This window comes from Anguilla anguilla, chromosome 9 (genome assembly GCF_013347855.1).
Source record: "Anguilla anguilla isolate fAngAng1 chromosome 9, fAngAng1.pri, whole genome shotgun sequence".
Lineage (NCBI taxonomy): Eukaryota > Metazoa > Chordata > Actinopteri > Anguilliformes > Anguillidae > Anguilla > Anguilla anguilla.
In genome coordinates, this window is record NC_049209.1 from 20,228,682 (window position 1) to 20,243,798 (window position 15,117).

Below are 15,117 nucleotides of genomic sequence, written 5' to 3' on the forward strand. Positions count from 1 at the left end.
TAAATCGCTAAATGAGATGCCAATCAAGTGAAGGCTTGCATTGACCACGCCTACGGTGTCGTTTAAAATGCGTTCCACAAGGAAACTCCCTACAGCATCATTAGTTCCGGAAAATGGGCAAGGAATTGTGTTCTTCTTTGCTTAAGTGTGAAGTTGAAATTTAAGTCAAAAATCGATTTATATAATATGTGGTATAGGTATAATTTTTCAATACTAAATATTTATATTTGTATAAAGTGAACTTACGTGTATAATTTTTTACTTTGTCTATAAATATAACTTATTAGCTAGTGTACATTAAGACTGCTGCTATAACCATCTTATACATTAATGTATGAGTAAGCTTTGTCCATTTAACTCCTTGACTCCGTCACAAAGCTTGTATTAAACAGAAATGCATCCGTTGAACAAAAGCTCATTTGTCCAATATGTGTGAATCAGCAAGCACATTCTCTTTGTGTGAGACAAGGGAACACTAGAGAATGCAATTTTAGACACAAAGGGACACTGTTATGTAAAGCATGGTCAGTGTTATGCCAGATAGGAATATGAAGTCTGTTCAGTTTTCCCCTTTATTGTGCAAATATAACACTGCTTATATGTTTGGAATGCAAGCACAATATGATCTACAGTATCTATCTTCAATTTTATTATTTGAGCATGGAAAAAAGTAATGAGAAGAAAAAGAAGTGGAAGAATTGAAAAAAAATTTGAAAAAAAAAGAGTTATGTTTCAACAGAGCACTGTAAACAAAAACGCTGTTCTTTTCACCTATCCAATTTAGATACATCATAAGATCTGACATGCAATCATGTTTCAATCAGTTTATGAAAATCATAATAAGAATCTCTGCATGTACGAATCTGTTTCTTTTTTTGTATTGATTTGGTACTGTTGCTCTCATTTCCCCATTTGCGGAGTCAGTGAACATGTACACCTCGTATAAATAACCTCACAAAGCACTGGGCCCCAAAAATCCACAACAACCACAGCATTAAAGTCACCTCCATGGTTTCCTTTGTTTTTATTGTGTTTTCTTTGAACATTTACATGCTTGTTTTCTGTGTTTTCTTTTTCTACATAACTCTTTACATCACAATAATAGATGCATCATCATTGAAAATGTTCAAGCTACAGCACAGTACATTAGTTGTATTAAAAAGGACGAAAACATTAAACCAAAAAGATGCAGAGAAACCCCATAAGAAATATAGTGTATTTATATACAAATCATATACAATATATTTATACATATTTTCCTGAACACAAAGGCTCATACCATAAAAAGATTTGTTATGTAACATACTGTAATCTAAAAAATAATGTATAATGGATATCATTTTTCAATAACTTTTATGATATTGACTTGGGATTGTATTTTGTATTTTTTCAGAGAACCAGACTTTGCAGAAAACATGAACAATATGTTGGTTTGTCAAGATAATAAATACAAAATATAAAAAAATAGAAATACCATTAAATGGGTTTGGGCATGCAGTGCAGACTATGCAATATTTCAATGGGTTCAAAACTAATTTTCACATATTTGTGTACTGATAGTTTATATTATTCAGCAGATTGTTAGCCTGAAAAAGTGCCTTAGCTAAAAATATCATATTATGTAACTGGGATGGTTGGAACAGCATATTTTTCTTTTATTGCAAAAAACTGACATGAATCATAACATGCATCTGAACAGACTAAAATTTAGCAAGTACAGAAACTGTTGCAGAAACTGAGGGTGGAATTTATTTATGTAGATAGAAAGTGACCTATTTTTAATAAATCCTATTACAGATACAGCAAGGAAAAAATAAATTTCCATATGTTTCAAGAAAATCATATGCGGTAGTCTTGGTCCAGTTCAAAGTCACAGGACCAATTGGAAGAGAGCACTTTTTGTACAATTAGCCCCTCCCATTCAGCTGAACAGAGGGGTTTAAACAATAATATATAGAATGTATATATAGACAGGTCTGAGGCTGAAACACACCTGCTGCAGTGATAGTGTCTGAATTTATTGTTCCTAAAGTAAACTTATCAAACAATCAAAAAAACAGGTACATACATACATTTCACATTAACACCAGAAAATATTTGTTTCACACACAGATTAATTTATTGTGTAGAATAACATTCTGGGATGTGTAGTGGAGTCAGATACCCTGGGATCCTTTAAAATTAATTTTGACATTAGATTACAGCCAAATGAACAAGGGCAGCTGCTTCTCATCCTTACAGTTTCACTCTTACCCATCTATCAGCAACATTTCATGAAGAATGAGGAACATTCCAGTTACATTCCCATTTGGTGAGTTATCATTTCTCAAGTAGTCTTAAAAAGTATTTTATTGTTCCGTAAAATCACAAAAAAAAAAAAAAATCATAAATGTGTCATTTCCCTATATTGGTAAAATCGCCTGATAATTATTATTTAGTTATTTCAAAAACATTATGGGTACTTGTTGTTTCTACAATGTTTATAATGTTCTGAATTGAGATACTGAAGTGCCATATTTCTTTTTTGTTGGAAAAAACATACAGAATAAAATGAATATGTATAACAATAAATCATTCAATTTCTCCTTTAATTGAAACAACAGAACTGAATAGCATTCTAAATGTTCCTGCAATTGTTTTTTTTGTGTCAAATGATGTTGAAGGAATATCTAGGAAGCCAGTTATATACATCATAACATTTACATTGATATTCCGGGAACGTTCTTGGAACCATAAATTGGCTTTATGCACATTTGTGAACAGTCAAACAGAAATGCAGGAGGACATGTTTCTGCAGTGCCACTGGACGAGGGGCCTATGGGAAATGGAGTTTGATGAAAGGTAAGGGCGGAACATCAGAGGGTAGTTAGGTCTGCGTCTGGGAAGCGCTTTCTAAGGAGGGGGCTGGTTCATCCGTTTGGTGGACCGTGGGCACACCCACTGGCAAGCGGGGCACACGACCTGAACCACGGGGGTGAGGGGGGGAGGTAGCGGAGTGGCCGTGGGACTTGTGATGGAGGGAAGGCGGGGAGCTGGCTGGGGTTCGGGGGTACCTGCGGGAGGAGCGGGCTGGGGGGTCTGGGGAACATGAGGAAGGGGGCAGAGAGCTGATGTAGCTCGGTGGGCTGCTGGGCTCCGAGGGGCTGCGAGAGTTACACGGTGACCCATTCTCCCTCTCGGGGGAATCCTACAACAGCGCAACAAATACAATGCTCAGTGCTCATGTTTTCAGTGCCACATAGTCAGATGAATGATCACCTTTTCTTTGGAGCATAAGTAACTTTTAAAACATTTTGATGCATTATTTCCTAATATGCCACTTTCACTCAAGACGGTTTTGGAGCATATATGTTTATTCTGTTTCACTGCCACCCACTCACTCCAGTCTCAATCTCCCTTTTGGCCGTAGTCACATATTTCATAATACATTCGAAAAAAAACTGTTTCGTATTCTCAGTGGCAATATATAAAACTTAAATTATGTTCTTTCTTGCTTTATAATGATTGCTTTGTCAAGAGAACCAGATAAGATAAATACACAAAAAGCTCACCTGTTCCTTGAGGACGTACAGGGCCACTGGGTTCCTCCGTTCATGATCTGTCATTTTTGGTACAACATCAACTGTGTGAAGCAAGCAGCAAGCAGAGTTGGCTGTAGCATGTCATGTGCTTATGCATCTGAAAATATACTGACGTAGCTTGTGCATGAAATATTAAATAAATGCAATATTAATTGGAAAATACAAGGAATGTATGTCAAAATATGTAGCATATATTAAAATGCATCTGTTTTTGCCACTGTTTGGAATAAAATTAACATATTCTGCATCATCACAATATTCAAATTTTGTTTTTCAAAATATATAGGTTATTGTTTTTAGTATATAATAAATACGTACACTATATGACTTAAAGTATATGGATACCTCTTGTTCTGGGGCTGTTTTTCATGGTTTGGGCTAGGCCCCTTAGTTCCAGTGCAGGCAAATCTTAATGCAATGACATTCTAGATGATTCTGTGCTTCCAACTTTTGCTTCCAACCTGGGCACGCAGCGAGGTCCATACAGAAAAGGTTTTTTTCAGGAATGGTGTGGAAGACCTTGACTGGCCTGCACAGAGCCCTGACCTCATCCAACACCTTTGGGATGAATTGGAAAGCCAACTGCGAGCCAGGCCTAATTGGCCAATCAGTGCCCAACCTCACTAATACTCTTCTGGCTGACTGAAAGCAAATCCCTGCAGCAATTCGCCAACATCTAGTATAAAGCCTTCCCAGGAGAATAGAGGTACACAACTGTATATATAATGTTTGTACTAAGTAGACAGGAATAGCAGATATAACATGACCGTAAGTTCACTGGTAATTGCGCCATGATGTTTGAGCTTTGAACTTTGAGCTGGATGAACAGTTGCAACCATTGGTCTTGTTTGCCACTCACCCTCATGCTTGGCTTCATTATGGCATGGACTCTCTGAGGAACTCTGCATGTCTCTCTGGCGTTTTTTTCTGATACAAAAAAGGCAAATTGTGCAATTCTCTCTGTTATTCACCCATGCATGTGTGCATTTATATTGTGTTTCTCACAGCGCGGTTTTGCAATCATTTATACAAGTTCGTGGACTGCTCTTGACTATACTAAACATTTTCAGTGGAAAGAACACATTTGTGAATATCATTTCAGTTTCATCATCTATGATATGATAGGATGATACTTCATTACCTGATTACACAGAAATGCAGCACAGTTTCACATACAGTACAGTAGTTGCAAACATGAAAGACAGATACATTCACACAAAATATAAGCAATATATCCACAGAAATACTGCCTAGATCAAATTGAAATCATATTGTTGGGCCTCACATTCTGTTCAGCATTTGAATGGATTCTGGAATGAATGAGCACTCAAAACATATGTGTCTGTACTGTGGGACAGTACATCACCTCCCTAATGGCATAAGCTGAAACTGAATGTAACACTTGGGAGGTGTCATCACTGATATTATCTGCCAATCTCATCATTCTCTTACTGTTCTCCCTTTGAAATATCCACACCATCTTACGGCACATTTTCAGTAGCCTGGATAGCTTTGGTTTGAATTATTCTAATGTAGCTGCTATAGCTTACAAGTTTTCTATAGTTTTACCTCACTGTTGTTTTAGTATTGCATGCTCAGTCTTTCCCAGTTTTCCTATTTCCCGTTTTTCTGTAAAGCGTCTTTGTGACTATATCTCTGTAGAAAAACACTATACAAATAAAACTGTATTTAAATTATTTATTTATTTATTTATTTATTTATTTATTTATTTATTTATTTATTTATTTAACACAGCCAGAAAAGTAACTCTGTATGTGCTTATGTTTGTGTAGGAGGGAAAGTACCTACTGAAGGTACACTAACCCTGGACTGGAGCCACAATGTGCTGTCAATCATTAAGCTGTGACACATGTGTGGCTTCAAATTGGTGAGTAACTGTGACAACCAGGCAGCCAAAACTGAGGGGAGCATTCCAATTGCTTATGTTTTACCTCCTTGCTTCCTTTCCTTGTGTCGTTTTCTAGTATGGAAGGCCAAATGGGTCAAAAATATGTGAAAGTAACATCTGGGGCTCATTCCAATAACTTATTTTATTTGTCCTTGTCACCTAGGTCCTCGACTGAACTGGAAATTGATCAAGGTTCGCCATCTTTAAGGACTTTTTTTCATCTAATGTCTCCCAATGTTCTGATTTGATAAGTTATTGGGTTATTTGGACAAGATTTTAATATCAGTCACTGGATCTCACACGCATAGTACACGGCCCAGACTCAACCAAACTTCACGCCCATATAATGGTCTCCTCTTTTCCCTACTGTGCAGTCTCATGTTAGTACAACATGGCAGTGCCCAAAAACTACATTTCCGTGGTTTTAAAACACTGTTCACCAAGCCCATGGTAAGTCAATGTGTGAGGTCACAGGGACTTGGTCCATATTTTTTCTTCAGTCAGTGCCATACAACCTCAAATTTTTTCAAGTGAAAGAGTCTGCACCAGAGCAGACTCTGCAAGCTCATATGGCCCACAATTCACAGCAGACTTCCTGTTTGGTGAAAATCACCTTCATATTCATTACAGTATTATAAATAAAAAACACATACAGAATGGAAAAGATTTTGTATAAGTGTCAATTAACCCAGAAGTGTTTTGTTCTTTTGGATTTTACACAGTTTTATGACAAAGAAAAATTCTAGCACACAAAACTTGATATATTTATTGATATTTGTTATTGAAGGAATAAATTGATTGATTGATAATCCAAAAATGTAAAAGGAAACAGGTTGGGTGTGCAGACAAATCATCAGTTTAAAGGTAAGGTTACAGAAAAGGTTTGAAATGGGTGAAGTGGATCTCAGTGCAAATGACCCTCGCCACTCTCACTCCCTCGCACTTGCTAAATGTAAGTGTGTACTTGCTTTATTGGTATGTGCATCACATCCTCCCAAGTGAAGTTTACAAGTAAAGTGTATGAGGGTGGACCCAAAACTGGATTGCAACACATCCAAGGTCAGTCTTACTTTTTGGAGGGCTTCCAGCAGGCACAGACCGTCACCAGGGTGATGAGGAGGAAGATGCCCCCGGTGGTGAGGATGATGTAAAGTGAGCTCCGCCCTGCGGACAGTCGAAAGGAGGTTCAGCGCAATCAACACAGCCACACACCGAAAAGCAGGTGAATTGTACAAGACACACTTTTAAAAGACAACTCAGTATGGGTCCATGAGGGAACAAAAATACAGGGAAAAGTTCTGGCGAAATGTGCTTCAAATGTTTAATACTAGGGGACAATTTCCCCAACCACTTCTTTTTTTCCAGAACTCTTGAATGCACCAATAAATGAAGACTGCATTCAATGCAGTTGAGCTTTGTTGCTGAGTTGCTGATTTAAAATGCTGAGTAGAAAGACGAACTAGCACAACATCAACGGAGGACAGTCCTGTAACACTATGCGAAAACAGGTTACAGAATCTGGACCTCTGGGTTGACAGAAACAACTCGGTAGGAAACAAGAAGAATGAAAAAAGAGTTCAGAAAAGAATAGAGATCTTGGTAAATGAACCAAATCTTTGGCACCAGCTGCCTAGTCTGAAGGTAGGGGTTGAATGGGGGCACTTTGGGCCTGTGTTTGTCTGTGTGAGCAGGGTGAGGGGGAGGGCTAGAGGAGAGAAAAAGGGTTCCATCCCTTTCTTTCAATTGGTCTCTCTCTCTCTCTCTCTCTCTCTCTCTCTCTCCACTGTATCAAAATACTGGGACAAACACTCTGTCTGGTCTTTGATGGACAAATTTTCACAAACATTCCTGTCTTTGTAAGGAGTGTCCCCACTCTACCTCACCCCATTGTCCCTAATTGCTTGATGAGGGCGTGCTTCAAGCTCAAAGAGATTTGTTTTTCTTTCCGTTAATGTGGACCAGCTACCAAGCGAGGCAGAGGTCCCACTGAACAAAGTATAAAAATGGTATGGGAGGAGTTCAATTATGAAGCAGAGAGTGTCCTGCATGCATAATATTTAATTTTTATTTTAAATCTCTGCAGGTGAAGTAACTGAATAATATGACCATTATTATAATGAAACAAACATACAAAATATTTTACAATCCATTTTCTAATTTAATTCCCTGATTCGATAATTATGCAGCTCACATATTCATAATTGTATTAAAGAGCTCTCTTACTTTTTATGTACTTACTGTGAACTTTATGACTACTACTACTTCTACTACTACTACTAATAATAATAATAATAATAATAATGACAATTCAGTAACCATTTATCACTGTTATCATAACCATCATCATTGTGACAGAGTGTGCGTGAGAATTCCATGCTCGCTAAGTGGAATGTATCCCTGTGGTCTGACAGCAAATGAAAGCCCTGCTCTGTTTCTCTGTGTGCTTGGGAGGGACAATGCAGCCTTTGTCTTCATTATGGGGGCACTGGAGTGTGTTTAAGCAGAGGAGCAGGAGGCAGGCATCAGTGGATGTTACGTACTGTACTCCTGTCCGCGTCTCACTGCTCTCCTTCTCTCTCCCTCTCTCTTTCTCTCTCTACACCTCTATTTTTCTCAGCTAATCGCATGGGTTGGCCTGATGGAACGCAGTCTTTCTTTACGCGTACAGAGCGTGGAGTGTTTTTAGTATCTGTCGCACTTTGTTTTTCTGCAGACCAGGTGGTCAAACCTCCCTGGGCTTGGCCAGCCTCTACTCACAGGTGTGGTGGTGACTCCAGCTGTGTGCCCGTGTGCCCCTCCCCCCCCCCCCCCCACAATGTTTCAGTGCCGAGGCATCAATGGCCAGGTCAGAGGGCACAGGTAGCTAAATAAATAATACTGTAGGTTCTTCCTATTTAGATAAATGTGTTTGTTCTATCTATTCATTTTAAAACATGCCTATATGCACAGTACAGCACAGTCTTCTAGCACATTCAGTGAGCTCAGGGCATCTGGAGCTAAATGGAAAATCACCACTGTATAACAGAATCTACAGTCACCCACAGTCAAAGATATGTTGGCAGAACTCTTATTCAAATTCTAAACTGCATTACCATATCTTATCACCATGCTTTGTACAAAAACCAATTTAAATCAATGATTTAAATGAAAAATATCCTTCAGGAGAAGACAGTTACATAAAATGTATAAACTTGAACATAATTGTAAGAACATTTCCCAAGTTGTCCTTACACTTATAAGTTTTATATTTAAAATTTAAAATCAGTCCTTATTTGACATTAATAAACGGGTGGGGCAGAGAGACTCCACTTACTGTAGACGGTGAGTTTGACGGGCGGACTCTTCATGCTGCTGATGGGGTTCTCCACCGAGCAGCTGTAGATGTCGTCGTCAGACATTAGCACCCGCGCGATGGTCAGGATCTTATGGTCTGGAGACAGCTGCAGGCGCGAGTCATTGGCCAGCGGCTTCCCTCCCTTCAGCCAGCTGTAGATGGCCTTGGTCCCGTTTTCGTGGGAACAGTTGAGGGTGAAGTGCTCGCTCAGCTCTAGCACTGTGGAGGCCACCATGTGGACGTAGGGTCTAGACACCGGCTCTGTTGAAAAACATAGCAGGCACCTGTAAGGGAACCCTCACAACAGTTTGCCATAGTGTTTGCCATAGTTATGCTGCTTGTAGCAGTTCATGAGGATTCCAAGAACTAAGTGCAGGAAAAACAAGTAAATATGAATTTCACTAGCTTCAACATGCTAGCCTTCTTCTGACATCATTGTAAAGTGATTGCTACTTGTATTTATGAAGAGTGTAGACAATTGAAAAATTACAGTATTTGCCTTGTACGTACTTATTGATAGGTAGTTCATGTCACCCTAAATAAAGGCAAGTTCCAAAGCATTTTAATCTGAAGACTGAGGGCAATGGCCACAAAAAATTGATTGATTCCTGTGCTCAGCAAATTTTTGGATGCATAATGATATTAATACTCTTAACAAATAAACAGATAAGGCGAACCAAGTGACTTTGGTATCCTGTCCTCTGCCGTCACCACGGCGATATCGTACCATCCACGGTGAGGTTGACGCTGCTCTCGCCGGTGAAGGTGTCATCGGTGATGGAGATCTCCACCTCGTAGGCCCCCTCGTCGGAGAGCTTGAGGTTGTGCAGGAGCAGGGTGCCGTTGTCGTAGATCAGGATGCGGTCGCGGTACTCTGGCCGCAGGTTCCCGATGATCTCCGAGCCGATGGACTGCACCACCGTCACGGGCTTGTCCCTCTTCAGCTGCCACTTGATGACGGGCTGGTCGGCGCTGGTACTGGAGTAGCGGACCGAGAGCAGGGCCTCCCCGCCCAGAGTGCCCCGAATCAGGGACCCTGGGCTGGTGATGTTCACGCCTTGGACACCGTCTGCAGGGAGCAGGCACGCTCAGAACTCGCAGTGTGATAGGAGAGCCGAGCTGCCATTTATTCTCTCCTGACCAATCAAAAGGATGTGGCTCTCCACAGCACAGTGGAGATCTGTGGAGATGTATAATCTATCGATAGCATAGGAGACTGTATTTTTCCCCCTTTTTAATGGTTCCTTCTATGAACCACAGCTGAAAATAAAATATTATGATCAATTTGAAGCATAATGAAAAGATCTCAGGCTCTTGATCTTTTGATTGAACCTCTGATTCTTGCCGTAAAATGCGTTTTATACACCCACTGGGGAAAGACAAGCAATCTGAAGTAAAATGGTACAAACGATCATGCTGATAATAGCTTTTATTTACTGTGTTCCTCAACTGCTGAATAATGGTGAACTAAACCACCTCCAATGTGTAGAACCCTCCTGAATGATACACAGAAATTTTGTACTAGAATGCTTATCACAGTCAGTGCAGGAGGAGAAGGAGGGTTTTAAACACTTATGCAGGTTTTATGATTTCATGGGCAGAATGAGATAGCCAGGTTCAGAATGCCCAGAAAAAAGGGACAGATAAGACTTATGGCCTGAGGACATTAACATGACATTCAGCAGGAGTTAGTCTGTTAATATTTTCCTATTGTTCCAAACAGTTTAGTCTAACACATCCATGCACTGTATTGTCATTACGTCATTAGTATTTAGCAGATACTCTTGAACAATACCACTCAATATATAGTGATTCAATTCAGTTTAGATTCAATGTTTAAAGGTACAATGACAATACCCTACCTGGGAATCAAACCTGCAACCTTTGGGCAGATCTCCAACCATTACAGGTCACTGCCACCCCATCTACCAACCCTTAATCTTTTTGATGGGGTTTACCATAGCTTTGCAGAGGGAAGACCAAATCCTAAGGTTGTTCTGATAGCATTACAATCACATTACATGTATCAAAAGCATTTATTCTCCATATTTATTCTCAGGTCTACTCTTCATTAATGCTAAAACACATTATCACAGTGTCTTGCAAAACACAACTAAATTTTATGTGTTGGCAGTGGAATTGCCAGTATATTTTCCATTGTGAGAGGAGGGATGAACAATTGTCTTAAGTACATTTATCTAAACTATTTTAATCAATAGATATGTTTAATGTACATACAGACGGACGGACGGATGGGTGGACAGACAGGCAGACAGACAGACAGACAGACAGATTGATAGATAGATACTGTAGCTGGATAGATAGATAGATAGATAGATAGATTTAACTCTTTTAACCATTTAACAAGGGTTACTTCAGCATACATAAAGAACATGACATTGTTTTACTTTTGGGCTCAACTATTTGTCAGAAACTATTAAGTTTTATTAATGTGCTCTGGGAGACAGCATTTTCAGATGGAAGCTAACCTGAGGCCATAATTCATACTTACAGTATCACAAAGAGTAAGGGGGTCTGTTTCTCGCGTTCTCAGTCTTGCCTTTCAGTCATTTCCCAGTTTGACTATTTACATCCATGCCTCTTCACTTCAGCCAATGCATGGTGATTAACTATATCAACGTTCATTGTGGATATGTCCTCCACTGCTCATCAGTTTGAACAGAGGGAAGAGGTAGTACACAGTGTGTACTGCATCCAAACTGGTGTCCTGTCCAATGGAAAACAGCCCGGCCTGGAGACGTAGCCACAATGCCAGCATTATATCAGCCACAAGAGGGACAAACACTACTGAATACTGTAACGTATATCCTGCCTGACCAGTCCAAGTCACTTCCTTGTTAGTATAGTTAGACAAGTCCAATGAGTTGGGGGTGAGAGAAAGAGGTGGACAGGGGCTAAAGGAAACCCTTGACAGTGAAGATTGCTGGCCGTCACCCAGGGCAGTGGTTCGAACCGATTGGCTGAGGAGATTCCCGCCCACCCTTGCCCTGGAGCCCGTGGTCTCCGGGGAGAGCCTTGCGGTGGCATTGCGCTGTCACCATGGCGACAATTTTTCAGGCAGGAGAGAGGCTTTGCCAGTGCTTTAGCACAATGGCCGTGATTGTTGGGGCCGATTTCCTCCCTGGCAGCCGGTGAAAAAGGGCGCACAGAGAGGCGCTGCCTCCTTTGTCACCGTGGAGAGCCAGAGAGACACAGGGTCCCACAGTGATTCTGCTGGAGGCAGCCCCTGAGACACCACTGTCATGGCCGCCGCCTACGGAGAGCTCATCTCCTACTCCCACCTTCAAGAACAGAAGGCATACCCCAACACCTAAATCCCCAAACTGGGTTTCCACTTTCTGCGACCCACCTTGTCTCTCCTCTTCTGCCCCTCACAGCCAAGCCCCCCCCCCCCCCCGCCCACGACCACATAACCCGAAGTACTATGACGTCATGGTTCTTGCTGGTATTAATGGAGGATTCTGGGCATCCCCTGGTACACAGGAAGTTAGTTTGAATGCTGCAGTTCCTGATTGCTCTTCCTGGGGTCACGACTTCCGCCAACCCTTCAAACAGACCTCCCCATACACAAGGCCAAGAGTGAAGTGTTCTCTTCCGCCATTCACGTGTCCACTGCTTTCCCATATTGAGCTGGCCAGCTGACATAACCATTCAGTCCATCTCAATGCATGCTAAACTTATCTCACTGGACTGCATCACCCTTTTTACAAGGCCTATTGTTCTATATATTATGTATTCTAGATTTTTACAAGATTATAAATCTTGTGTTGAATTATTTTGAGGATTCATGTGGCTTAAATATACAACTGTCATTACTGCACATTACTCAAATCTACTAGAGCCACCATCCTATATTCCCCAGAGGAAGCATTCAAGAAGAAGAACATTTTGTGGTCATTGGCCCTGAATGGTCCCCATTTTTGTACAGTAAAATGGTGAAAAAAAGAAACTAGTTAAAGTTTTGAACCAGGCACAGTTTTGTCCTTGTAAGGTATCTTGGAATATTCAGTTTAAAACATCCATTATGGTTATCATGTTGAAATACTGAAGTTCCTCAGTAGTTCCGTGTTCAGATTTCATGCTCAAATTGAATGATATTTGTGAAACAAACAGATCCAAGTCTGCTCGATTAATAAAATAGTCTGCCTTATTTTTTCAGAACCCATACAGTCATTAATAATGTACTTGACCTCTGCTCCATTTTGATTGGCTGCCAAATGACACTGCTAAACAATAGATTTATTCTTTCACATTAATAAGTTGGCTGGTTATTTTTGGCTCATCTATGGGAACATTCCACATATTCGAAATGATCATGTGACAATGTCAGACGTTTGTTCTCTGCCTTCAAAGTTCGAAATACTTTGCATCCAAGCAGTTTCATCACTTATATGCGCATTCGCTTGGCAGATTTCCCTTCACATTGCTCATATCTCACATTAACCATTATTATAGCTTGATTTGAACAGTGTATCTACAGGTTAAAATCTTTTACACTAGAGCCGAAGTACCGGGATTCATTCTTGCAAATACTTTGTCAAAAATAAAATTCCATACACACAACTTGTAAGCTTATGATTCTTGAAATTTATGTATTATAGTAACTATTTTCCAGCATTCGGTGTAGACAGATCAGTTTTCAGATCTATATATTGGTTATTCAGATTCATTTTTTATTTTTATTTTTTGCAAAAACTTCATATGCTATTAAAGACAGGTGACTATAAAGCCAGTGGTACACTGCAAAAAAACAAAACAAAACAAAAAAAATTCAACATCTTAATTGATGAAAACATTTTTGTATTTTAAAAATATTTATTTATAACTTATTTTTTTCTGCCCTGGAAATATGATGAATAAATGAGAGTATATAAAGAATTTCTTTAAAGTAGTGTATGCACATCTGAAAATAAATAGCACATCTGTGATGAAAATAGGTTTTCAGTAAATTTGAATGATGATAGTGACGAAACTGTTTTTTAATGCAAGTTTACAGCCCTGTTAGACCTGCATGTTATTGAATGATATAGCATCTCAATGGCTTTTGTTCCATCCTCTTATCCACATAAACGCAGGACTTCAGAACTATTTTCTATGAGTTTTCTCAACTCATTCCCTCATACAATAAATAACCTTTAAATAAGACTTTAAACTACACAACATAATTAAGAAGTACATAGTGATGCTCTGTTCAGGTATAAACACTCAAGACAAATGTTGTGCAAAGACAAATCCGTGCTATAGTGCTTTCAAAAGTTCTCAGCATGAACTGTAAGCTCAGCAGCGAAGAAGTCGGGCACACGCACATACACACAGAGCCAAACACATGCGAACACACACATGCCCACGCAAACACTCTCACTCCCTCCCACCCTGCACCGCATATGCAGTTTGCAGTTGTTTGAAAAGTTGCAAAAAAAAGTTTTTTCCTTCAAAAACAAGTCCGTAGAAGTTCTCTTACCTGATAGAGAGAACAGGAGAAGGCACAATTTGAGCAAAAGTGCAGCGACAGGCAACGCTTTTGAGGAAGCCTCTCTCTCTGCCTTCATCTTGGGTCTAGCGCTGGGTTTCTCTCCCAGACAATTAGCATGATTTGTCCACTCAGGGCACGTCCCTGGAAACGCACAGCACAGCACAGTGCAGCTCCTGAGTCCTGGGGCCGGCCAACACTGGCTCTTTCACTCAGAACCCCGCAGTAAGAGAGCAGTGTGTGCCTGTGTGTGTGTGTGTCTGTGTGTCTGTGTGTGTGTGTGTGTGTGCATGTATGTGTGACTGTGTGTGTCTCTTTTGTGTGTCTGCGTGTGCCTGTGTTTGTGTGCGTAGACGTGTGCCACTGTGTGCATATTGGCGTGCCTGTGTGCATTTCTGTGGGTGAGTGTGCTTGTGCGTACCTCCATGCGTATGTGTGTCAAATTTCTGTCACACATTTCTAATAAAGATGTTATGAGGTAAGATTTTTAGTCATGTCTTAAAACCATACTATAAAATCTTTCTATCATTTACAGTTCAGTGGTTTTTAAGAAGTGATGGTCCACAGAGAAGTGGAAGTGAAAGTGAAAGTTTGAATTAATTTTTAAGTATTAAAATCACTTGTCAATTTGTCTCCACCCTAGGAAAATAACTCCACCCACACCTGAGCTCCTTCAGCTATTTAAGGAGTCCTATACCCATTGGGGGGGGGGGGGGGGGCATGTTGAGTACATGCTCTCATACTAATTTGCACTTTCCCAATAGAAAGAAACACTGCTTGCCAATAAATTAGAACAGTGCAA

General features: G+C 40.1%; 1 protein-coding gene across 1 annotated transcript; it reads right to left on the bottom strand.

Moving 5' to 3' along the window:
* Positions 1 to 994: 994 nt before the first annotated feature.
* Positions 995 to 14,525, bottom strand: LOC118235094 (hepatocyte cell adhesion molecule). The gene is made up of 7 exons (XM_035432095.1): positions 14,307 to 14,525; positions 9,552 to 9,893; positions 8,804 to 9,085; positions 6,561 to 6,654; positions 4,441 to 4,508; positions 3,552 to 3,622; positions 995 to 3,187 (listed from the first exon to the last, which is right to left on the bottom strand). The coding sequence occupies exons 1-7, from the start codon at positions 14,392 to 14,394 to the stop codon at positions 2,867 to 2,869; spliced, it is 1,266 nt and encodes a 421-aa protein (XP_035287986.1). The 5' UTR covers positions 14,395 to 14,525; the 3' UTR covers positions 995 to 2,866.
* Positions 14,526 to 15,117: the final 592 nt, after the last annotated feature.